Consider the following 26,885-nt stretch of genomic DNA (forward strand, 5'->3'; position numbering starts at 1 on the left):
GGATATCCAAAACACGTGACCGCTGTTTTTGAGATCCGAACATATCCGAGTAAAACCGAACCGCACATCTCTAGTCTAAACGCAGTGCATTTAGGCACGACAAGTAATGGGCACTCGCACTCATTAGCATCAACAATTGAATATTACCTATCGGGCGCCTATGACTTACAAGCGTGATAAAATAATTGAATTCCCCCACAGAAACAAGTTTATAAGATTTTATAAACAAAGAGCAGTTCATTGATGAACGATAGGTATTTAACAATGTATAATAGATTTAAATAGGTATAATCCGATAACGTTGATATACAAAAGATATACTTAGCTAAGGTTCACTTCAATGCAGTGCATAGACATTAGCTTCTTCATTCCTTGGGAACACTCCTCTGCCGTAAATCCACAGCCAGATTGAAGAACGTGGATACTGGACCCCACCCATCCATATTGGCTTAGTCACAAAGGCAATAACCCTACTGGTAACACACCACGCCGTAACGATAAGTCAATTTGCCGGCTTTATGAATCAATTCTAGCTAACTTACATTTTTTGCATTCCAGATCTTGTTGCCCAAAGAGGAGAACGACTAGAATTATTAATCGATAAGACCGAGAACCTGGTTGATTCTGTAAGTACGCCTGCCAATCTCAGCCATTCACTTCAGTGCATTCTATATTGTTGCTGTTGTTTTTCTTTTTAGAACATTTTTTTGCTTTATTTTGTTTGTGCCCAGACTTTTATTACACCACGACCAATAAAGATAATATCATGGTGCTGAATTGTCCAAACCGCAAGCACACGTAGTGGTTATCCGCTAACAGTGCCAATGTGCAGGAATCAATAGAAGTTAGATTGTGATAGTGTCTGGTTAGTAACCCGCTTCCTCTATTTGAGCATCCTGCAGGAAACTGGACATGATGTAGTAGTCTGCAGAGATTAACCAAGACGGTATTATTACCCTTATTTATTTCATTATGAATTATGTTTTCAATCATCTGTACACCCCCCCCCTGTCACAGTTGGGTGTGCATTCACAGACTCGCAGGATACAGCGTCACTATAGGGCAGTGTGGTTGCTGCTGACAGTCATTGTATGACTTTCTTATCCTGGACAAACCACAGATCAATCATTTCTACTGAATCCAACAGAATCTTTAATCAACATGGATATGGAATTACAGCTACATTTCCATAAACCCGTAAAATACAGCCCACAGTCCCTGCTCTATTTCTATACAGTGGCTATACAAAGTATTGTTCCCCTTTTTATTTTCTTACATCGTGGATTTATTTGGGTTTATTATTACTCCTGATCATCACAAAATACTATAATGTTATACAACACTATAACAGAAATGATTATAATGACAAATCTACATACTGTAAAGATTTGTCATCATTAAAAATAGCGAACAGAACATTTTTGATGTTTTGATTATACAGGTTGAGTCTCCCATATCCAAATATTCCGAAATCTGGAATATTTTTAGCATGACTGAGATAGTGAAAACTTTGCTTTTTGATGGTTTAATGTACACAAACTTTGTTTAAGGCACAAAATTATTAAAAATAAAGTATAAAATGACCTATAGGCTGTGTGTATAAGGTGTATATGAAACATAAATGAATTTCATGTATGTACACAGACTTTGTATGAGCCACAAAATTATTGAAAATATTGTCTAAAATGACCTGCCGGCTGTGTGTATAAGGTGTATATGAAACATAAATGTATTCTGTGTGTATATTTGGGCTCTATTCCTAAGACATTTCAATACGGTATACACATATTCCAAAATACGGAATATTCCGATATCCAAAATACCCCTGGTCCCAAGCACTTTGGATATGGGAGATTCAACCTGTATTAAGCATACTTATTCACCAATCTAGTGTTACTAAATAGCATCTGTAGCTGTAATTGTCCCCCAAATGGTACCGTGTGCCTGTTCTATGAGACCTTCCCCAGTAATTCTTGCCATAAGTGATACTTGCCTAGTAATGATTATTGCGATGCTATCTCCACCATTTGTGTCGCAGAGATGCCATTGGTGCAGGAAATTTGCTGCGCACGCCCCAGTATTTTATGCTTTATTGTGCACCATTGCTACAAATCACATTTGTGAACGTCCTAAAGTTGCGCAGACTTGCATGATTTCCGAAGGACTCAACTTTCATGATTCAGCCAATTCTCTTCCAGAAAGCAAATGGCTATTGAACTAGGCATACAGGCTTGCACAGTGGTAGAAGAGGCGTGAGTGTGATCTCATTCTGCTGTTAGACAGCCAAAACGAAATAATAATAATAATTGCCAGTGCTGTCAGTGTCTCTTGTCTTCATTAATACTGGAATTTAACTTCTCCAGGTTAGATGTTGCACTGCCATATTGAGCATTCAGGGGTCTATGTACAAACCAATCAGCTCCTAACTGTCATGTTACAGGCTGCGTGTGAAAAATGACAGTTGGGAGCTGATTGATTCTCTATCCACGTCATCGCTCTCCAAGGCTTAGTACATGGCTCCTCAGTCTACACTGTAACCCCTGTGCAGCTGGTCCACCCTGTGTACGATTCAACAGCTGCTGCCCTCAAACAAAGCACCAGTGCGGCTGTTATGCTAATGCTTCCACCGCTGCAGCGAGCTCCAACAGTCCTCCTACATTCAAAGTCCGTCAGATGGTGTAGTTTACTCATTATGGGGTTTATGTGCTAAGCGAGATAAAGTATAAACCAATCGGCTCCTAAAAGCCATTTATTAAACACAGCCTGTAACAGACAGCTAGGAGCTGATTGGTTGGTACATTATCTACTTTATCACTCTCCAAGGCTTTAGTACATCTCCCCCCATGTCATGAGTGATGTATGTCATTAGTCTCTGCATGCCTTCACCTTCCCGTTCTCATAGAGAGTCAGACATCCTGCACCAGCAGTATTGGTGGAATAGCTAGGTTTTATGAAGCTTGAATGCATATCACTTTGTTCACTATTATTCTGGCATTTCACTACACCTTTGTTACAAAAGTAAGGTTTACCTCCCAATTATTGTCCACTGATCTGTAGTAAGTGTCCTAATTGTATCTCTTACAGGTAAATCTGTGCTGCGTTAGTTGTTCTGCCCCTATGTACTAATAAATACTCCAAATAGTGCATGTCTGTAAAACCAATCTGCCAACTGTCAGTCACTCGGTGTGTGTTCTGCTAGAGACGTAGCTGCGTTTTCACATGGAAACCTGATACGGTGGAGGGGAAGCGAGCGTGGTGGACTTACAATGGAATATTTTATGGCACAATACTTAATTCCTGTCATTTGTTTTTGTAGTCTGTCACCTTCAAGACCACGAGCAGAAACCTTGCACGAGCGATGTGCATGAAGAATTTGAAGCTCACCATCATTATTGTCATCATAACAATAGTAAGTGTTCTGTGTGATCTGTATCAATGCTCACAAGGGCCACTAATTTGCTAGTAGCCATAGATGTCACTGAGGCACAGCAGCCATCTTGTAGCCTTAATCAAGACCCATGAGACTGCAGCTTATCATTTCATGGAGTACCTCAGTGATTCTGATGGCAATTGGGTCTGTCTACAAATGGCTGCTTCTTTTGTGTCTTACTTTAAAAAGAAAAAGAAAATATGCCGTCTTTATCTTTCTTTTATATTATAATGGGCAATATTTATTAATGATTACCTCATTAATTGTCCCACCCAGGTAAAGAAACATAATATGCCCAATATTTGCTTGTTGTTTATGAGAAAGCATCTGCAGGGGATGTAGTCGACATATTGTTCAGTATAGGCACTGCACAGTACAATGAACAATATCGTTAACGTTCAGTCTTTTCATTGTCGCCTAGTTGATGTGCCCCCTTTGGGTGCGTGGTTAGGGTTAGGCACTAGGGGGGAGGTTAGGCTTAGGTACCGGGGAGGGAGGATTAGGATGCAGGGAGGGGGAGGTTAGGCTTAGGCACTAGGGAGGGGGGGAGGGTAGGTTTAGGCAACGGGGTAGGAGGGTTAGGGTTAGACTTACTTACCTTGTTTCCTTATGGGTGTCTGGATTCTGACTCCATACCCAACCCCATCTGCAGCATATGTGGTACTTTTTTCTACACTGGGTTTGAAGAAACACAAAAAATCTCAAGAAAGTTTCAATACAAAGCCCCCTTAGAGGCACCCTGACTTCACAACTAGTCTTTGCTTATGTATATTTGAATGCATATGTTGCACCGTATTTTATGATATCCTTTCCCACAATCTATGGATATATTTATTATATCCCTTATTTGTGGACTTCCAGCCCATGCTTTCAGAGACAAGGGGGTACATTTACTACATTTACAAGTACAAGCCGCCTTTTCTTTTAAGCAGGATTTTTAAACTGCCAATATTATTTAATGCAAATATGCTACTTAGTAAATTTTCCCCCAATAAACCATTTATCCCACCAACATAGGGGATTATGCAGAGTTGGCTACAAAATCAGTGCAGCCTAGAATAGAAAAGTCGCACTCAAAAAGTGCGTATTACCGCAACTACGCGGAGCTGATGTTTTCTGTTCGGGAATTGTTATTTTTCAAATTGGGTAGTTTAGTTTCTTTTGGCAGCCACAGGAAATTAATCCAAACGGAAACACAACCAGACTGCTGTGGAAGGTGGGTTAGCACAGAATATAACCGTCACTACAATATTGTAGTAGTTATATCTGTTATATTGAACTGTAATAGGGCATCTCCTGTATTAATCATTTTGTTCTCCTGTGTTACCATGGTGTTTGTGTTCCTTTTAGGTTATCATCTATATCATTGTGTCGGCAGCATGCGGAGGGTTGACGTGGCCCAGCTGTGTGAACAAGTAATCCCTTTTCTCCTAATGCATGAATGCGTTCATCGGTAACCAGAGAGTAAAGTACTATCTATCCACACCTGTAGCATCCCGAGAAAAGAGACTTGATTGAAAAGCCTTTTCCCCAGACACTGAGATGTCAGATTTTCTCCTTAACGCTCTAATCCCTCCATCATTAATGGACATTGTATCTCTATGCCTTATTACATATATACAAGGAAACCTCACCCCGGGGAGCCTGTCGTCCTGGACAAAGACACTTAAAGGGATGATGTTCGGTAACCGCAGAGATTTCCTCTTTAGCATTAGACTTTTTTTTGTTTGTTTTTGTTTCCTTCCAATTATCCCTTGTATATTTTTTGACAGGTTAATGTTTTTAACCTCCACTGAGTGTTTGTAATAATCGGTTTTTACTCATACAGCCGCACGTTCTTTATCTTCTTGGCTCTACCAGACTTTCTGTTATTTAGTTGACGCCAGTTTGGTACAAGGTAACGCTCCTCTTAATGTGACACAAACCACAATCCACTTCTTATCGATGTCTGACACACATTATTTCATGTTAAACTTTGATTAAAGCTCACCAACATTGTGCCCTGAGTGCTCAGCTGCTTTACCTGATGGTTTTATGTACAATGGTGCGGCCATTTTGAATTACCACAGGCATTAAAAGTTTCTTAATCCAGTTAACAGAGATTTTATCTCTTATGTAAAGTCCATTAATGGTGACTTGTTCCTTCATTTGATAGAGATTTGCAGAAGTCTATAAAGTGGTTATATATTCCAAACGCTGAACCAGTTATATTTCTGTCCTTGACCTCTTGTGTAATTGGCATATTGTAATTTAATATGCTAAAATAAAATGAAGGCCACCGTGACGCAGGGCTGAGGTAAAATTATTACAGTTTAAATTCTTCTTCTTTAGTTAAGTATATACGGCTTGCGCACGCACTCTTACAATCCTGTGTAAATCCTGACTTATGTAATGAAAGTAGGCCAGGCTTTTGTAAACTAATCCTTCTATATTAGGTTTGACATCTATGAAGTACAGTTGCATAATCGCTTTACATCTTTTCAGCTACACAAACAGATAATTGTGAACCATGCTGGGATAAACTTGCACTTCCGTTTGAATGTTCTATAGTGTTCTCTGTTGGGACAAATTGTATGTTTACCATAACTTGTTAATAGCAATTGGTTTCCTAAATGACTTTTGCTTTTTGTGTATTTTTTTTTCTTAATTCTGTAATATTATGTCTTAAAAATAAAGTTAAAAAGCACCATGGCACTTTCTGGGAGAAGTGGCTTATATTTACACCGTTCCGAGTCTAAACTAGCCCGAAAATACAAGTTGCTTGAGCCAGAACTGTTACAAGTGACATTTACAACATGTGCAAATGTGTCAGGAACTTGCCAGAACGTGAGATATTTCAGGATATTTTACGCGCCTTCAGCATGCTAGACACTGACGTGAATGAGAACAATGGTTGCTGTAGGGATCAAAAGTCGCTCCGAGACAATTACGTTAGGGATAAATCTCTTTCCGTCAGTGGCCCCACTTCCTATGTTGTTTTTAGAACAAAATTGAGGCTTAATCCGACACAAAACTTTCACTTACACACAGACTGTTTCAGCCTTGTTTGGTCCCATCAGTGCAGGATAGGTTACTCTGCTCAGCATGTAAAGCACTAGAGACAGCTACATGTTTCTAGAAAGGTTCTGTGCATTTTAATATCTTAAGTTTTGGCAAGATATATAAACATTACACGTTTCTGTGTCTCTGCATATAGTAATCGATCAGCTTGTATTTTGGTTGTGATGGTCCGTTGCCATATGAGTGTTTAGGATATTGCCAGAAGTTTATCCTGAGAATGTCAGAAATATGTCTTGTAATATGTGAATTGTACAATTTTATTTTATTTGCCCTTTTTGCTTTCTTTTTGACTTGCTGTTTCGTTTTGGTAATTATCGACCCCGATGTTCAAGTCTACTACCCATATTAATTGTTGTTTCCTTAATTCATGTAATGTTTTTTTAACCTAAATTAGTTTTACATGAATAAAGAAAAAAAAAAAATGCAGTCTTGTTCTCGTAACCGGATACAATGTAAGAATATCACTGCAGGATTGTAAATGACATAATCTACTAAAAGGATAGCTTGCTGGGCTCATATGTTTTTTCAGTACAGGTACAATGTAGTCCAATATGAAATATATGAAAACAAACATCTTTTAAAGAATATAAATATATAATCTGGTCACGGTGGGGTTAGCATTACTGCCTCAGTACTGAGGTCTTGGGTTCGATTCCCACCAAGGCCCTAACTGTGGGCGGTTTGTACGTTCGTATTACCAGACTGTCCGAAATATTAATGGACGGGTGGTGACCCTGCTCCTCTCCTCGCTGTATCTGGCTGAGCTCCGGGCACACGTCTCCCTCCCCTCTCCAGGACGGAGCTCCGAGCTGCTAATCGTGACATGCTCATTGCTGCCAGTGCCGCGTAAAGATGGTGGGGTGGCAATCGGGAAGCCGACTGCCTAAATACCGGCAGCCGGCTTCCCGACTGTCTTATCCCGGCAAGGGTGAAATGCCGGGCGTCTAGATGTAGACGCCCGCATTTCCGACACCGGGAGACCGGCGCCCGGCATCACGATCGTAGTGATGCTGGGCGCCGCGAGCGGCCAGCCGCGGGGGGGGGGGGGTAGGTTTAGGGCTCCCAGGGGGGACTTAGGGTTAGGCACCCCCCCGGGAGGGTTAGGGTCAGGCCCAGGGGGAGGGTTAGGGTTAGGCACCCCCGGGGGGGGACTTAGGGTTAGGCAGCGGGGAAGCGGGTGGTTAGGGTTAGGCACTTAGAGGGGGGATTAGGGTTAGGCACCCCTAAGGAGGGTTAGGGGGGTTAGGTTAGTGGATACCTACCTATCCACGATCGGGATTTCCAGCGATGTCGGGCTTCCGCTGCGTCGCACTCTGCTCCTGTCGGGCTGCCGCTGACGGGAATCGAACCTCCGGCCATGCGGCCGACTGTATTTCATACCAATTCCAGATGGTGACTGCACGCTCCCGCAGGATTCTGTAGCTGTGTCGCCACTAGTGATAGCGAGGTAAGAAGTGACTTGGCAATGTAAGGGTACTTTGGATACAGACACTGGCGTATCATGTAGCTTCTCTGTGCGACTTTAATATGGTTAAAAAGTCAAAAGACGGAGGTCTAATACGAGTGACTCACCCCATGTTATCGGTATTCTTAATCCGTAACTTTAGTACTTTTGATGCAAGGAATTGGTCTAATGTAGTATGTTTAGTACACTATAAGCGACTTTGTATGCTTCTTCCATGCAAATAAGATGCAAAATTCAGGAATATGGAAGCATCTAAACTGCGCCATACAACTCATGTTATATGCCACAAAAAGTGAGGACACATCTGTAATTTGCTGCAGGATGGGATTCATAATTAGATGGGGTTAAGCTGTAATATGAGTTGGGCAAGATTTTTTGTTGAAGTAGTAAGATGGGAGTTTTAGGGGGTGGGAGGGGGGTTTGCTGATCAGATGCATGACTGTTGGGGGAGGTGGATTGGGCATTATGTAAAAGGGGGTGCTGTCTTGATGGCTTGGTCTGTAGACAATCAAACCTGCACAGGTATCTTTATATGTACTATAGTAACGGACAATATTGACTCCAGAGCTGCAGTAGAGAAAGTGGGGATCATGTCCTGCTTGGCTGGACGGAGCTCTGAGGAGGAAATGTATAACCATGAGAACGCAGGGCCAGCGTTTGAAGAGGTCTTGTTCTTGTTGGCGGAAATCTGTCCCAGAGGCTTCAGCAAGTTTGCAGCCCAGCTCTGCACTAAAAGTGAGTAACTGTCCTGGGGTCACTGAGCAACACAACAGACCCTGGTACTTAGGTGGAAAGAGGGGAACCACACTTACCATGTGCATTGGGTGTGGACATGATTGTAAAGTTCATTTTATCATGTGTCGTTTTGTACATTGGCTTAAAACTGTTCATTTCTATATTATTTCTGCTTTATATGGTGTCCTTATCCTTTCTGTACAAGCGGATTCCTCTGGGTCACATTCCCTAGCTACCAACTCCCAGGATTATGGTGACCATAGGGAATGGTTCCCTAGAGATTGCAATGCTTGGCTGAGGTACTACAAGGAAGAAGCACACTTACACCAGCCGGAGTCAGCTAGCACCTGAAGTGTTGATAGTATGTAGAATAGGTGCCCCGATGCCTGCAGCTGCATGGGCTATACTCACCTATCTACCTACCTCCTAATAGTAATCTCCGGCTGGGCTACTACATGGCAGATGCACACGGACTCCAGATGGAATCGGCTAACACTTGCTACATCCAAGAATGAAGCTGCTGTATGGTAACAGATCTATGCTTTTCCTATGCATGTTACAACAAGCAGTGTCACCGTGAAATACATGCAATAATTGGATTTTATAAGGGAATCCGTATTTATACTGCCGGTCCTAAACCTGGCGACTGCTCCTACTACCCCCACTGGTGTCACAACACCGGTGAACGGTCCGATGATTACGGCGGGGCCTGGCTAGCCGCTCCACTGTCCACTGGGAGACCCAGGACTGCAGCCTAATAACTGAGATATAAGGTAAGGCGATTCCCCGCTTGCGGAGGATGCTCCCGGTTCGCCCGCACCCCCACTAGACCACCGGGGCAGTAAATACTGGCATCTGAAGGCCAGTGGACCCGCTGTTACAGTAGAGTTGAGGTTAGCTCCCCCGACAGCCTCTCCCCTCAGCCCAAACCGCGATTTCTCTGGTGAGCTTTCCCGCGTCTGAGCTGCCCCTCTCATCCTCCCTAAATGAGACACTCAGAGTCTTTACACAGCTTTTTTCTGAAGCTGCAGGTCTCCCTGTATACCTCTTCCCGGAGCCAGGTTATACAGCACTTAAATCCTACCAGCCTAGTGATGCTTGAGTAGTTGATTCAGTATCCATTGCAAGTATATTGTATGTATATGCATTGTATGTAACTTGTGCTAGCTCTGCTGTCTAATACACTGCTTAAAATTTCTGACAGTCAGTTATATCTATCCCTGCTGTTTTTTCTTAGCCCATCACTACCAGATGTGTAGGGGTTCATTAGTACTTTACGTTTACTTGTATTTGTGAAGGGTGTCACATTGCATTATAAGCTATACACCTTTTTGTATGCTGCTCACTGGATATTGCTATGTCTTCTAAAGGCAAGGGTAAACAGGAGCCTGTGGCCCCTGTGCTGGTCTCATGCAAATCCTGTTAAGCAGGCTTGTCCCCTCAGGATTTTGTGCAGGATGGTCTGTGTTACTTGCTATAGGCCTCCTCACCAGACTACCTTACCAGTACCGGTGCAGGAGCCACCTTGGGCCTCCTTTTGTACAGGTTATGGCACAGTTAATGGACCGCTTAGCAGCCCTCACACTGCCTCCCACCATGGGGTAGCCACAGCAGTTACAGCCTGCTATGTTTGTCCCCCCCCCCTATGCATCCTCCTTGGATGGATGCTTACACCCACTCAGCTCAGAGTACAGCTCATACATCTGCCGCCTTTCAGCATTTGTTACAGGCGAACAGATCGTTAGCCACCAAAGCACATAAGATGCCTTTATCATCTTAGTCCACCATGCTTTCGCATTCTGACATATCATCTGAAGAAGCAGATGATGCACAACATTCTCCAGAATCCCTAGTGGATGAGGAGGACCGTAATGTGACAGTGGATGTCCCTTCTCTAGTGAGGGCGGTTAAATCAATCCTGAATATAGAGGAGGAGGAACCTGCCCCTAAGCCTAAACACCAAAAGGTGGTTAAGGCTGTATTCCCTCAATCCGAACAGCTCACTGAGCTTATGGGGGAAGCATGGAGTACTCCTGGCAAACTTCCAGATTCCAAAAAGGCTAGCATCTTTTTACCCTCTCCCACCTGGCGAATGTGCTAGGTGGGAAGTACCCCCTACTGTGGATTCTCACGTGGCACAGTTAGTCAGATGCTCTATGCTGCCCTATTTCGTCCACATCCTCCCTTAAAGATGCTACAGACAGAAAACTGGAAGCTTGTCTTAAATCTGTTTTCTCGTTCTCTGGCACTATTACTCGGCCGGCTGTAGCCGCAGCCTGGGTAACTAAGGCTATTGAAGGATGTTCAGATGCGCTAGAGGATATCTGTCATCAGACGTCACCAGGGTTCAGATGGCCTATGTCTCCCATATTAGGGAAGCGGCCTTTTATTTGGGAGAAGCTGCTATGGACACTGGACTCCTTGCCTCTAAGGCATCTGCGACCTTAGTAGTTAGCTCGCAGAGTCCTTTGGCTGAGATCCTGGAAAGCCCTTGAATCCTTGCCTTTCTTTTTAGACGAGCTGTTTGGCGCAGAGATGGATAAAATTGTGTCGAAAGTGACGGCTTCAAAATCTGCTTTCTTGCCATCAGCAGCTACAACCGGGCCTAATAGGTCTTCCTTTTGGTCGTTTCATCCCCAAGGTAAGGCAAAAGGACAGTCCTTTCCAAGGCAGTCTACTTCAAGTAAGAGCACCAAGTCTCGACATAGCAGCCTTGGGTAGCCAGACATCCAGCTCCTAGCAAGTCTGGGGACCAGCCCTCCAAGGCCAACTTCTTCAGTTTGCCAACTCCCTGGTGTCCAACAACAACGGAAGCCTGGGTCCGATAAGTGGTGTCTCACGGACACGCACTCACCCCCCAGCAATTTTTTTCTTCCATCAGACCCCATCAAGGCCCAGGCCTTCCAAGAAGCCATTCACACCCTGCTAAGCTCATGTGTGGTAATACCTTTTCCTACGGATTGTCAAGGAACTGGTTTTTAGTCCACTCTCTTTTTGATTCAGAAGCCCAAAGGGTCTCATCGGCCCATTCGAAATCTCAAATCCCTCAACAGGTTTATCAGAGTGCCCAAGTTCCGTATGGAAACTCTACAAACTATTGTTCTGGCAATGGAACCGTGGGATTTTATGGCTTCCTTGGATATTCAAGATGCATATCTATTACGCCATTCCACCAACGGTTTGCTGTTCTACAGCAACATTATGAATTTCGGGCACTGCCCTTTGGTCTATCAATGGGCGCTCGGCTCTTTAACAAAATAATGGCAGTTATGAAGGCCCACCTCAGGCGTCAGTCAGAATCTTGCCATACCTGGACGACTTCTTAATATTGACACATTCGATGGCTGTTTTACAACGCCATCTCCAGCTGACCATTGCCTGTCTGCAAACACACGGCTGGGTCATCAATTGGACAAAGTCCTCCCTTTCTCCAACACAGAGAATGGTGCATCTGGGTGCACTCCTGGATTCACATGTTCAAAGAATCTTTCTGCCAGCAGACAAGATTTTGGTACTACACTTGCATGTGCGCAAATTGCTCTGCAATCGAAAGGTATCCATTCACTCAGCAATCCAGATCTTGGGGGTCCATGGTATTCACCTTTTGATATGATGGAATACACCCAGTTCCACTCCAGGCCTCTTCAACAACTGATTCTATCATGGTGGAGCGGCCAGTATCATCTGATCCATTCCCAGATGATCCTCCTTCCTCTGGAGATTCAGCTTTCCCTTTCATGGTGGCTGCAGATGCCTCATCTATACAAGGGTCACCTCTTTTGGATGCCAGAGTGAAAGCTCCTCACTATGGAAGCCAGCCTTCGTGGATGGGGTGCAGTAATCTTCATCATGCCTTTCAGGGAAGATGGACAACCCAGGAAAGTCGCCTACCCATAAACATCCTGGAGATTTGAGCATAGTACAAAGCGCTCACTCTGGCGGAAAATTTCCTCCTAGACAGGCCGGTCCAGATCCAGTCCGACCATGCAGCGACGGTAGCCTACCTTAATCATCAGGGAGGCATGCAAAGTCGGCAGCCATGCGGGAGGTAGCACATATCCTGGTATAGGCCGAACATCATCTCCCGGCAATATCCGCAGTATTCATCCTTGAAGTCTTCAACTGGGAAGAGGACTTCCTAAGTTGTCAGGACATACATGTCAGAGAATGGGTTCTCCACGCAGATGTCTTTCAGCTCCTGGTGGACAAATGGGGACTACCAGACATAGACCTGATGGCCTCACGTTACAGCACGCCCCCTTTGGTGCGAGACCCATAACGACGGCTTGGCTGTCGTTATTCGGGTCTCGCGCATGCGCACGACGGAGCTCCCTCCGTCATGCGCAATTCGGCACCATCGACCCGCTTGCGAGCGTCCTGCATCAGCCCCATGCTGCATGGTCTGTGTATTTGCGATGGGGATTGTAAACACTCCAACATCGGTCGCACCATCGACATTTGTGGTAGCCTAGGGTGTACTCTCCTGTAATCCTACTAACATGGTCTCTGAAGCTTTGTATTTCAAATTGGGAAACCATGGTGCTGCACACAGAGCGTACCGTGAAGCTGCCCTACTTCACAGCACATCAACGCCGGAGAAACATCTTGCAACAGACACTGGCGTGAGGGGAACAGCAGCAATAGCATCGAGTAGGGTAAGATAGGGACTGTAACCTGCTGTATTGCACTAAAAACAGTCACCTACAGTATTAACCCCGCCACAAAGAGCTATATCATTATTACCATTGAGCTGCTAAGTTTGTTATGTAGACACGTGTAATTAAAATATATATCTGGTCACTTTTGTATTTTATTGCTCTTAATCATGTTTTAATAGTTTAAATCGGTTCATTTTTTTACTTTCTTATTTTCTTTTTATATGTGCTTTAATATCATACTGCTTACGTATTTATATCTGCCACTCATAAACACAAATTCATATATTTAGCGCTTCCTATACAGCACAATGTTCTGGCCCTAAGGGAAATTTAATGTAAATTCGGTCCAATTACAAGTTGTTCAGGCGTGTACCCACCCTAAATCTGAACAGGGCTAGCCTTGAATGTGTCCTCAGACAATAACCTCAATGTGGCGTGAGACGCCTGGTGTGAGTGAGTGGGCAGGTCCCGTGCGTCTCTGCTTGCACAAAGCATCTTTTTTGCCCAAAAAATACATTTGTTGCACATGGATTCAGCAAATACTTCACAAGACTGCACTGATATGCCAGCCTTATATATTTGTGTGCGCTGAGGAGCTCATTCAGAGTTTTAGGCAATTTGGCTGCATTGCATGAAAAAAAATATGAATCTCCACCTGTATTCAGAGTTGGTCATCCTTATCCATCAGCTTGTCAAAGTAGCCATCATCACTACTAGCGTGCATTTGTACCAGCCTTATCCTTTAGGCAATAGGACCGTGCCGAAATCAAATGGAGCTTTGGATACGCACAACTCTTAACCTGCCATTCTGTTTCCACACCCATGGCACACTTATCCAATGTGCAAATGCCTTGTAGCCACCAGGCTGGCCCTACACAATCTTGTGCCCTAAGCAAGATTTTTTTTTTTTTTTAGGGTGACCCTTCACCATTCCTGTGGGTCTACCGGCCTACACTGTGCCACCTCTACCCTACTCTCTGCCAATCTTTGCATGTATAAAGAGGTATCCTCTGTGCCAGTCCTTCCCTGTAGACTTGCCAAGCGCTGGATCCTCTCTTGCTTCTCAGTGCTGGCTTGACACCACCAGCTACTCAACTCTCACCAGATTTCACCTGAACAGCAAGGGGACTAGTATAAGCTCTTTTGCAAGAGCTCCCTTGCCGCCAGGGCCCTAGAATCTTGGCACATTCTGGTTTGACCAACCGTCTTCCTTCTGCCACCTCTTCCAGTATGTTGAAGATGATGCATTAGAAGACCTCTTCTATGCTCCCCCACTACAGTCATCGCACAGACATAACACCACTCACACCTGATTGGCTGCCAGCAGACACCAAATATGAAAAGCATAACCTTTCTTGGCATTGGTATTTGATGCCCAGTCCCAGATGTGTGCAGTGGGACACATCTATACACCAGTCTGGACTCCAGACAGTCTGGAATGTTACCAAGTCAGCAATCTCAAACAGGTCCTCAAAACATTCAGCATTTCATATCATGCAAACTCCATTCTCACCAAACATCACATTTATTTCCACTTTCAGACTGCAGTGCTTAACTAGGCCACATGAGGGGGCTGTAGTGGAAGGAGATCATTCGTGAAAGTTAATGGAACCTGCATACCAACACATAGGCCTATAAATTCTTCTAGTCCAGGCCTGGACAACCTGTGACTCTCCAGGTGTTGTGCAAATACACATCCCAGTATGCTGTCAAATAGCTGATTCTTGACACTATGATCAAACTTTGGAGACACTAATTATTTGAGACTTATAGGGGTATTCAATATGGGTGCAATAACATCGTTTTTTGCGTTAATATCACTGGTTTTAGTTTTACACCGTATTCAATTTCAAAGACTTATCGCAGTTTGAAAAGTCTTTGATAAAAAACGGTGATAACTTTTCACCATTGAATAGGTGTCGAAAAAAAGTGCAGAATTGGGGTTTAGGGGTGCAGGCTTAAAAAAAATAGCCTGCACCCCTGAGATTGACATTTAAAAAAGAACTGTGTCAAAAAAAGTAAAAAAAAAAAATTGGGACACCCCAAAAAATGAATTGAAAAATTGGGGTGCAAAAAAAAAAAAATGGGAAAAAATTGTTTAACAATAGGGAAATAGGTTCAGGGCTATTCTGCAAGTATGCGGCAGGTGTTTTCTAGAATAGAATTATAGCGGCAGGTGCACAAATGCAGAATTTTTAAAAACTGTCTTTAGGGGCTTATAAATATGCTAGTACCCCAAATTTGTTGGGACCACTTAAAAAAACGAAAAAAATAACCTAAGTGCTCTTCTGCAACACTTATTCAATGTCGGGAAAAAGCACCTGCTGCGGCTATTTAAATACCCGACTTTCAATTAAAGGCTAAAACGGGGGTACCCATAGTGTTCCCCTATGTTTTTACAACTTTAGGGGGTCTTACAATTATTTTAAGGAAAAATTCGTAACTTTAAGCAAATCCAACTTCGGAGTTTCCAGTTTTCGTTAATTTTATTTTGAATACGGGGATAAGCGGGAGCGCGCACCATACCTTTACGCAGAAAAAAACTCCGATATGAAACGTTAACTTCGCCAGGGAAATGAACCTTTCATATTGAATACCCCTCTTTGTCCCAAATATCTAATGGTGGGTACACACTGGCTGATATATTGGCCAATCAATTGATCAGCCAATATATTGTGCCCCCGTCGGCCAGTGTGTACAGGCGATATCGCATTGGCTGTGCTGCATAGCCGATGGACAGAGCGGCAGCAATTGGGACAGGGGCAGGACATGCACTGGACCTGCCTCTAGCCCAGCCGGACCTGCTGCAGCATGCAGATGATGGCCGTTCAGTGTGTATGAACGACCATCATCTGCAGATCAATTGATCTGCAGATACAGTCAGGTGCGTAAATATTGGAACATTGACAGAATTTTCATATTTTGGCCTCTATTCACCACCACAATGGCTTTGAAATGAAACAAACAAGATGTGATTTAACTGCAGACTTTCAGATTTAATTTGAGGGTAATTACATCCAAATCAGGTGAACGGTGTAGGAATTACAACGGTTTCTATATGTGCCTCACACTTTTTAAGGGGCCAAAAGTAATGGGAGAAACTGAACAATCCTAAATCTAACTTTCACTTTTTAATACTTTGTTGCAAATCCTTTGCAGGCAATTACAGCCTGAAGTCTGGAACGCATAGACATCACCAGACGCTGGGTTTCATCCCTGGTGATGCTCTGCCAGGCCTCTACTGCAAATGTCTTCAGTTCCTGCTTGTTCTTGGGGCATTTTCCCTTCAGTTTTGTCTTCGTCAAGTGAAATGTATGCTCAATCGGATTCAGGTCAGGGGAATGACTTGGGCATTGCATAATATACCACTTTTTAGCCTTAAAAAACTCTTTGGTTGCTTTTGCAGTATGCTTCGGGTCATTCTCCAACTGCACTGAGAAGCACCGTCCAATGAGTTCTGAAGTATTTGACTGAATATGAGCATATAATATTGCCTGAAACACTTCAGAATTCATTCTGCTGCTTTTGTCAGCAGCCACATCATCAATAGATATAAGGGAACCAGTTCCATTGGCAGCCATACATGCCCACGCCATGACATTACCACGACCATGCTTCACTGATTAGGTGGTATGTTTTGGATCATGAGCAGTTCCTTTCCTTCTCCATACTCTTCTCTTCCCATCACTCTGGTACAAGTTGATCTTTGTCTCATCTGTCCATAGGATGTTGTTCCAGAACTGTAATGGCTTTTTTAGATGTTGTTTGGCAAACTCTAATCTGGTCTTCCTGTTTTTGAGGCTCACCAATGGTTTACATCTTGTGGTGAACCCTCTATATTCACTCTTGTGAAGTCTTCTCTCGATTGTTGACCTTGGCACATATACACCTACCTCCTGGAGAGTGTTCTTGATTTGGCCAACTGTTGTGAAGGGGTTTTTCTTCACCAGGGAAATAATTCTTCTGTCATCCACCACAGTTGTTTTCTGTGGTCTTCCGGGTCTTTTTGTGTTGCTGAGCGCTCCGGTGCGTTCTAAGAATGTTCCAAACACGGACATTTAACACTCACATCTCCTCCCGTGGTATATCAAACCTCCCAAATAGGTCAGTTGCAGACGTTACCCATAGCAACTAATCAGCTTCTACCATTTGTCCAGTATATTCTATAAAATGATAGAATCTGATTGGTTGCTTTGGCCAATATTTCCACTTGTCCTTTTTAGAAGGTCTCTCACGTAGGAGTGACTAGGGTCACACATATCTGTGATATTACTAACACTGGGGATAAGGAAAAAAAAATGATTATTTTTTTTTTCTTGCCAAGGATTTAAGATCAGTTTGAGTGTACTTCCAGATCCTTTTTTCGCATTAGAGCTTTGCTATAGCCGAATTGACTCCAGTTTTCAAATTAATAAAAAAAAAAAAAAAAAGATAAAATTCAATTATTTTCTCCATTTGAAGTACCTTACTAGTCTAGGCCTGCTTTACTTAACAGAATCAACTTATGCTGGGCATACACGGCAAGATAAAATGTCTGTCGGTCTGACAGACATTTTATCTGGCCGGCTGCCAGCCGCAGATGTCCGCGGCATACACTGTGAGAGAAATCTCAGTGTATAGCCCGACATCTGCGCTCCGCCCCCGGGGGAGGAGACATTTGCCTGTTCCTTCCGTAGGAAGGAATACAGGAAATGTCTGTCTGTCGGCCGCGCTGAGCATACACTGCCCGATGTGGCCGCCAGTTACCGGGTAAATATCGCATCGGACGGGTATGCTGGACAATCCAGCATGCCCGACCAAGCAATATTTAACCCTCGGTCACCCCCCCCCACGCTACAATTATCGCGGCGATCAGTCGATATAGAGGAGTAACGTAGAGGACCGGGTGACGCAGTTATCACACCTCCTGTTCCTTTGCTCGGCCCTCTATCTGTCCCACCACAACCAATTTCCTGCCGTTTGGGCTTGTTTTGTGCAGTACGTCCTCGGCTTTTGTTGGGAGTTAGCAGTGAATGTGTAATAGAAAACAATTTTGCCGTAAAAATGAGTTCTTCTCAGAGACGGTGTAGTAACATTCCTGATATTTTTTGCTATATTTGTGGCAAATATATATATATTTTTCTACTTCAGGGTCCATAGGGGGTCCACAGGGTTGACCTTGGGGTATAGCTGGATCTGGATCCATGGGCACCACGCAGTTAAAGCTTTGCTGCTCCCAGGATACACTTGGGTCCGTCCTCCTCTATACCCCGCCCCGGCCACAGGCACCTCAGTTTTAGTTGGTGCCCGGCCGGAGTCGGGTCACCCTGCGCAGTGGGGCTGCATAAGCAGCCCCTAAGCTTTATTCTTTATTTAAAAAAAAAAAAAAAAGATTTTATTATTTTATTTTTACTGTCTTCAGAGCGGCAGCATCAGACTGTCCATCTGGACGTCTATGCTGCCGCTCCAACAGCCCCGCTGGCGCTGCGACGCCGGTACTGATCCGGGGATCGCAGCGGGACCCCGGAGTCAGTGCTAGCGTGGCTCCGGGACCACCCAAGGACTGCTGCCGGACTGAAGGGGCCAGGTAAGCCGCGTGCAGAGCTGTCAGCGCTGCACGCGGGGAAAATGCAGTCTTCATGCCGCCGGTCTCTGGGGACAGACCGGCGGCGCTAGTAGTGGCGGTGGGCTCCCCCTCTTCAGGCATACCCCGCGTGTCCGCTGGCCCCCGGGGTGTAAGTACCGGCGGGGAACTGGCTTCCCCGGGGGTTTAGTACTAGCAGGGGAGGCAGCCTTCCCTGCTTCAGCGCTCCTCCCCTCAGCCCAGCGCGCCTTCTCTCATGTGTGCTGGCGTCGCTGGGCTGTTCTCACTTGGCCACTCCTCCTCAGAGCTCTCCGGCGGCCATCTTCCTCAGGCAGCATAGCAGAGCTCCCAGGCAGGCTTCCAGTGGACCAGTCCCCCTGCGTACCTCTCCCCCTGCAAAGGACTGTGTTCGCAGCGCTATAGCCCTCCCAGACACTGAATCTGGGAGGTTGATTGTAGCGGAAGGTGCAGTGAGTATAACTTCTCTGCATGGTATGTGACTTTTGCTAGTGCTGCTGTCTGTGCTTATTTTCTACTTACTGTCAGCTTTTTACCTATCCCTTTCCTTCTCCTATGGCCCGCAGGTGCGTGGGGGAGGGGTGTTCTTTCTGTGTACCTCACTTATATAAATCTACGTATTTGTGAGGTCCGTCACATACTGCGGTGTGCTCCTCAGTACCATATTGTGGGCTGTTTGGGTTGCATACTCGGGAGTGCGTGGGTGTTATACGCCTTACCTCGTTTCGGTGAGACACTTTTTTTGCAAAAAAGTTTGTGTCATGTCTGATGAGGGGAATGAGCGCTCCGAGGCTCCTGTGTTGTTTTCCTGCCGACGCTGTTCGGCAGGGGTTGACGGGGCAGAATTGTCTGAGGACGGTCTGTGCGGGCGGTGCCAGTTGGTACCTGGACCCTCCAAACCCCCGGTGGCGCAGGATCCTCCGTGGGCAATGTTTACGCAAGTGCTGGCGTCAATCGCGGACCAACTTGCGGTCCCGACTGCGGCCCCTTCTAGGGCGTTGCCCCAGCCTACCATGCCCCGTTCCCCGGGTGTGACTCGTCTGGTGCAGTCTCCTCCCGGGTCTCAGACTGTGGGTCCTTATGCGGGTTTGCCGGTATACGTGCAAACCCCCACGGTGCCGCAGCAGTCGATGGTACCTTTTCAGGGGTATCCTCAGGCAGTACCCCCGCCTTGGGTGGACGTCCTCTCCAGCCCTGTTCAGAGTCTGGCGGCTTAGTCATCGGCTTTTCAACATATGTTGCACAGTGATTTGCCCCCACGGGCGTCCAAGCGTTCCGTTCCGGCTTCACTGGCGGCTCAGTTCACGGACACGGACGTGTCTTCGGATGACGGGGAGATCCATGAAGACTCTGACTCGGATGCCGGGGCCCAGGAGATGGAGGCTAAGTCTTCCATTAATGTGCCGGCATTGGTTAGGGCGGTGCGGGCCATCCTTCACATTGAGGAGGATGTGCCCGCCCCCAGGTCAAAATACCCAAATTTTAAAAAGGCCAAGGTAGCTTCGACGGTTTTTCCCCTGTCCGATCAATTGACGGATCATATGGCAGGGGCCTGGCAGTTGCCCAGCAAGAGGTTCCAACCGCAGAAGCGGTTGGCTTCGAACTATCCGTTTCCGGAGGCTCATTGCAGGAAGTGGGAAACTCCTCCAGCGGTGGATTCCCACGTTACCCGCTTAATTAAAAGCGCTACGCTGCCTTTGCCGTCGATCTCCTCCCTGAAGGATCCCACGGACAGGAAGGTGGAGACTTGTTTGAAGTCTATTTACTCTCTCTCGGGGGCGGTGGCCCGTCCGTCCATGGCCATCTCTTGGGTGGCTAAGGCCATCGAGAGCTGGGCCAATGCTTTGGAGGATACCTTTCCGGAAGATGCTCCGGAGATCCAGAGAGCGTTGATAGGTCAAATGAGGGATGCGGCTTCCTACATTGGGGAAGCATCGTTAGACGTAAGCCTGCTAACCTCTCGGGTGTCGGCTGCAGCTGTGTCGGCGCGTCGGTCCTTGTGGCTGAGGTCTTGGAGAGCTGACGCTGACTCCAAAAAGGGACTGGAGGCCTTACCTTTTAATGGGGAGTTGCTTTTTGGTCCAGACTTGGACAAAATTGTGGACACTCTGGCTAAGTCTAAATCAGCCTTCCTCCCTTCGGCTTCTGCTCCTACCAAGGTACGGAGCTCTGCTTTTCGGTCCTTTCGGGTTCAGGGCAAGGCAAAAGGTCAGTCCTTCCCGAGGCAGTCGACGACCAAGGCCGCTTCTAAGCCCAAGAAGCAGCCCTGGAGTGCCAGGCGCCCTTCTTCCAAGCAGGAAGATAAACCTTCTGCCTGATGGGACGGGCCTCCCTCTGGGGGACCCCAGAGTGGGAGGCCGACTTCTTCTATTTGCCCAGTGCTGGCACAATACCACCACGGATGCCTGGGTTCGAGAAGTGGTCTCCCAGGGGTACGCCCTGTCTTTTCGGCACAGACCGCCCCACCAGTTTTTCTGCACAAGTCCTTCTCAGGATACGACGAAGTCTTTACAGATTCAGGAAGCTATAGAGTCCTTGCTGACAGCAGGGGTCATTGTTCCCGTTCCTCAATTACAACGAGGGACGGGGTTCTATTCTTCTCTGTTTCTGGTGCGGAAACCCAATGGTTCTCATCGCCCTATCCTCAACTCTGAACAAATTCCTCAGAGTTCCCAAGTTCAGGATGGAAACGTTACGTTCCATCATTCTGGCGATGGAACCGGGGGATTACATGGTGTCCCTGGATATCCAGGACGCCTACCTCCATGTTCCGATAGCACCTTCGCACCAGCGGTATCTGAGGTTCGCTATCCTTCAACACCATTACCAGTTCCGGGCGCTACCCTTTGGTCTCTCCACGGCACCGAGGGTGTTCACGAAGATTATGGCGGTCATGGCCGCACATCTTCGGAACCAGAATGTACGGCTACTACCGTATCTGGACGACCTCCTGTTGCTGGCGAGTTCCCCGGAGGTACTGCTTCATCATCTCCACTTGACGGTCGCTTGCCTGCAAGCACACGGGTGGCTGATAAATTGGAAAAAGTCCTCCCTGATTCCATCTCAGCGGATGGTTCATTTGGGAGCCCTGCTAGATTCTCGGCAGCAAAGGATCTTCCTGACCCCGGAGAAGGTCTCCTCCCTGCAGCTGAGGATACACAGTTGCCTGAGCAGTTGCCGCCTGTCGGTCCATTCGGCTATGAGGGTTTTGGGCTCCATGGTGTCAACATTCGACATGGTGGAATTTGCCCAGTTCCATTCCCGGCCTCTGCAGGGGCTGATTCTATCAGAATGGAACGGGTTACCTCACCGGATCCGCTCTCAGTTGCTGGTGTTGTCCCCGGAGGTTCGGCAGTCTTTGACTTGGTGGCTTCAGACAGCTCATCTGGTCGAGGGGCGTCCCTTTTGGATCCCGGACTGGGTCCTGCTCACGACGGATGCCAGTCTTCGGGGTTGGGGGGCAGTGACCGGCTCGTTGTCACTTCAGGGTCGTTTGTCTGCGGAAGAAGCTCTTCTTCCCATCAACATTCTGGAACTGCGGGTGGTTTATCGGGCCCTGCAGTCGTCCGGTCCCGCTCTTTACGGACGGCCGGTTCAGGTGCAGTCCGACAACGCCACCACGGTGGCGTATATCAACCACCAAGGAGGAACTCAAAGTCGGGCAGCAATGTCTGAGGTGTCTCGCATCCTTGCTTGGGCGGAGTGTCACATTCCAGCGATCTCGGCAGTCTTCATTCCCGGAGTCCTCAATTGGGAGGCGGACTTCCTCAGCCGTCACGACGTGCCTCCCGGGGAATGGTCGCTTCACCCAGAGGTGTTTCAGCTACTCGTGGACAGGTGGGGGCTGCCGGAGCTGGACTTGATGGCCTCCCGTCACAATCACAAGTTGCCCGTTTACGGGTCAAGGACAAGAGACGCAGGCGCCAGTCTGGTAGACGCGCTGTCGGTGAAATGGACGTTTCACCTAGCGTATCTGTTTCCTCCGATATCCTTACTTCCTCGGGTTCTGCAGAAATTCAAGCAGGACGGCGGCACGCTCGTGCTGGTTGCTCCGGCGTGGCCCAGACGTCCTTGGTACTCCGATCTGAGGTGTCTCTCCATCGACGCTCCGTACCTTCTTCCTCAGCGTCGGGACCTGTTGTCTCAAGGGCCCTGCCTTTACCCGGATCTGGGTCGGCTGTCTTTGACGGCGTGGCTCTTGAGACAGCCGTCTTGAGGTCTAGGGGTTTCTCCAGTTCAGTCATTGGTACCATGCTTAGGGCATGCAAGCCTGCCTCCGCACGGATTTACCACAGGGTGTGGCGCACTTACTTTCAGTGGTGTGAATCCAGAAACTATGATCCTCAGGTGTTCCGGGTTTCCAGAATCTTGGAGTTCCTTCAATCAGGTTTGGACCTCGGCTTACGCCTGGCCTCTCTGAAGGTTCATGTGTCTGCATTGTCCGTGTGGTTTCAGCGATGGATTGCTACACTACCGGATGTTCACACCTTTTTCCAGGGTGTTCTCAGGATACAGCCTCCCTTCGTGCCTCCTGTGGCTCCTTGGGACTTGGCGGTGGTGCTACGGGTCTTGCAGGGTCATCTTTTTGAGCCTCTTGAGGCGGTGGACCTCAAGTGGCTGACGTTCAAGACCGTTTTTCTCCTAGCAATTGCTTCTGCCAGGAGGGTGTCAGAGTTGGGGGCGCTTTCCTGTCGCCCTCCTTTTCTGATTTTTCATCAGGACAGAGCGGTGCTCCGCACTCGTCCTGAGTTTTTGCCCAAAGTGGTCTCGAAGTTCCACATTAATCAGGAACTTGTTGTGCCAGCTTTTCAGTCGCCTGATCTTTCAGCTGGTGAGGCTTCCTTAGATGTAGTCCGGGCACTTAGAATCTATGTGGATCGGACTGCTTCGGTTAGGAAGTCTGATTCTTTGTTTGTCCTCTTCGGCTTTCACAAGAGGGGTTGGCCTGCCAACAAGCAAACATTAGCCCGTTGGCTTCGTTCCGTTATTTGTGAGGCTTATGCACAGGAGGGTTTACCTGTGCCAGCCTCTGTTAAGGCTCATTCCACTCGTTCTGTGGGTCCCTCTTGGGCTGCTAGACGTGGCGCCTCCGCTGTTCAGCTGTGTAAGGCGGCCACTTGGTCTTCAATTCAAACGTTTTTGAGGTTCTATGCGTTTGACACCTTCGCCTCTCAGGATGCATCCTTCGGGCGCCGGGTACTCCTTTCAGCACAGGAGCGTCCCCGCCCTTAGTTGAACTGCTTTGGGACATCCCCAAGGTCAACCCTGTGGACCCTGAAGTAGAAAACAAGAGATATGGTCAGAACTTACCTTTGTTATCTCTGTTTCTACGAAGTCCATAGGGTCCACATAGGGCGCCCGCCCTGACGCACCTGGCTTCAAATGGGCTGTGTGGCTGGTCACCGGTTTTCCGTCTCCCATTTCTGTGAGTATGGTTTCTTGTGTGTTCCAGTCTTCCTTCTCTCTGTTTAGTCTCCTCCTCCGGCCTTAGCTGCTTACCAACTGAGGTGCCTGTGGCCGGGCCGGGGCGGGGTATAGAGGACGGACCCAAGTGCATCCTGGGAGCAGCAAAGCTTTAACTGCGTGGTGCCCATGGATCCAGATTCAGCTATACCCCAAGGTCAACCCTGTGGACCCTATGGACTTCGTAGAAACAGAGATAACAAAGGTAAGTTCTTACCATATCTCTTGTTTTTTTTCTTTTGCAACACTATAACTGTATTCGTAAAACAAGCGTATCAGGCTTATTTTAGATGTCACATAAGCCAGCAAGACGAGATTTGGGTGCCTAGCAAAGTTTGTAAAACCTGCGTGGCATTACTCTGCAATTATACTAAAGGTGGTCAAAAAGGGCTTAATTTCAGCATCCAATGATGTGGTGTGAGCCAAAAGGTCATTGAGTGACTATTTTTGTGCTGTAAATGTGAAGGGTATGAATTGATTTAAGAAACGCAAATATGAATTCTGCAAAACAACCAATACAACATAGCGAAGATTTACCTGTACCATCATTCAGTTCTTGGTGCAAAGTTGAATGTGATGATGTGGAAATGTTAATTTCATCCAATGCAAGTGACAACACAGATGAAAGTGAGTTTGAAGAAAGTTCCTCTACTCCAAACAAATTATCTCAAAAGGAACTAAACGATTTAATTTGTGACTTGACTTTATCGAAAAAAGGAGAAAAGCACTGTCTTGAGCCGGATGTTACTATAACGTCGTATCGAAATAGAGAGCAAGCCATACTGCCGTTCTTTAGCCAAAGTAACAATCTTGTGTATTGCAACAATATTCCGGAACTTCTCCAGATGATGGGTTTACCAGAATATCAAGCAGAAGACTGGCGGCTTTTTTTGGATAGTTCTAAAAGGAGCTTAAAATGCGTATTATTGCACAATGGGAATACATTTGCGTTGATTCCTGTATCAGTCATTCAACTAAACTTAAAGAACAGTATGAAAATACCAAGTTGGTCTTAGAAAAAAAAATTGCTTTTTCTCAGCGTCAGTTTGTGTCAATTTAAACATGGTAAACCTTCTTCTTGGGCAGCAAAGTGGATATACTAAGTATCCTTGTCACATATGCTTATGGGATAGTCGTGCAAAACAAAAGCACTGGCAGCAAACCATATGGCCTCCAAGAGAAGTTATAACTGTAGGAGAAGTCAACATCATTCATGAGCCCTTAATTGAAAGGAAAAAAGAAAACATACTGCCGCCTCTCCATATCAAACTGGGTTTTAATGAAACAAATTGTAAAAGCATTGGACAAGTCAGGCGATTGTTTCACGTATATTTGTCGAACATTTCCATCTCCTAGGCCCGTATTCAATTTGAGCCGAGCAGCGATAATTTAATGCGGATCGGACTTAACGATGCCTTTGCCTGTTTTGTAGGCGTTAAAGTATCGCGTGCGTGCGTGCCCGCGTATCCCCGTATTCAATTTGAAAGTAGGCGAAAACGGGACCCGTCGATACTTGGATCAGCATTAAAAAAAACGGGAATTTTCGGGAAATAATCCTAGGACCTCCCCTAATGATGTCCAGACTTGGGGGATCACTATGGGTACCCCCGTTTTTGGCTGCAAAAGAAAGTCAGGTTTTTAAATAGCCACGGCAGGTGTTTGTTTTTTTCGTGACATTGAAGAAGTGATGCAGAAGAGCAGTTAAGCTTATTTTTTTTCGTTTTTAAAAATGGTCCCATCAAATTTGGGGTACATGAAAATGGGTACTAGCATATTTTTAAGTCCCAAAATGCATTTTTTTAAAATTTCTGCAAAAATGCACCTGCCACGGCTATTTGAAACCCCGACTTCCTTCAGGAGTCAAAAATGGGGGTACCCATAGTGATCCCCCATGTCTACACATCTTTAGGGGGTCCATAGAATATTTACAGGTTTTGTTTAACCTGTAAAAAAATGGGGTAAAAATATACAAAAAAAAGACATGTGGCAACGCACATACTGATAGCTGTTGTGTGGGTCGTGTATACTCATTTTTTTGTTTTGCCAAGTACCTGGATTAATGCGGAGACCAACGCCAGGATATAGGAGAGTATGAATTTTTCTTTGCAGGGCCATGTATTAAGGATATTCTACTGGACAAGGGGACAGATACATCTGGTATGGGTAGGTGTGTGTAATAAAGTTATACTGTCACAGTTTGTGTTTTGTCTTTTTTTAACTATTTACTTTATAGTGAAGTTACAGGTGCCGCATGTCTGCTGGCACTTGTTGTTCCACAAGTGAAAAATGGCAGGCATGCTGGCACTTGTAGTTCCACTGTAAAACAATAGTTTTACATTATTTAAAGTTGCTAAAGTGCCTTAAAAAAATCATGAAAAACCCACCTGCCGCAAACATCTGCAATCAAAAAAACACTTGGGGCAAGTTCAAGGTCAAGTTCACTATTTTTTAAGTTTGTACCCCAACTTTTTTTTTCAAAGTAAATTTTTGGGG

At 46.0% G+C, this 26,885-nt stretch overlaps 1 protein-coding gene across 1 annotated transcript in view; it reads left to right on the forward strand.

The window, feature by feature from the left end:
• The window catches only part of VAMP7 (vesicle associated membrane protein 7), a 36,315-nt gene extending 30,887 nt beyond the window's left edge, over nt 1-5,428 (forward strand). The window contains exons 6-8 of the mRNA XM_088452901.1: nt 559-626; nt 3,317-3,409; nt 4,781-5,428. Of these exons, the coding sequence (XP_088309027.1) occupies nt 559-626; nt 3,317-3,409; nt 4,781-4,849 (230 nt within the window). The 3' untranslated portion in view covers nt 4,850-5,428. The remainder of the gene's footprint in view (nt 1-558; nt 627-3,316; nt 3,410-4,780) is intronic.
• The last annotated feature ends 21,457 nt before the right edge of the window (nt 5,429-26,885 follow it).

The sequence above is a fragment of the Taudactylus pleione genome, unplaced genomic scaffold, assembly GCF_031769625.1.
Source record: "Taudactylus pleione unplaced genomic scaffold, aTauple2 ptg000039l, whole genome shotgun sequence".
NCBI classification, from domain to species: Eukaryota; Metazoa; Chordata; class Amphibia; order Anura; family Myobatrachidae; genus Taudactylus; species Taudactylus pleione.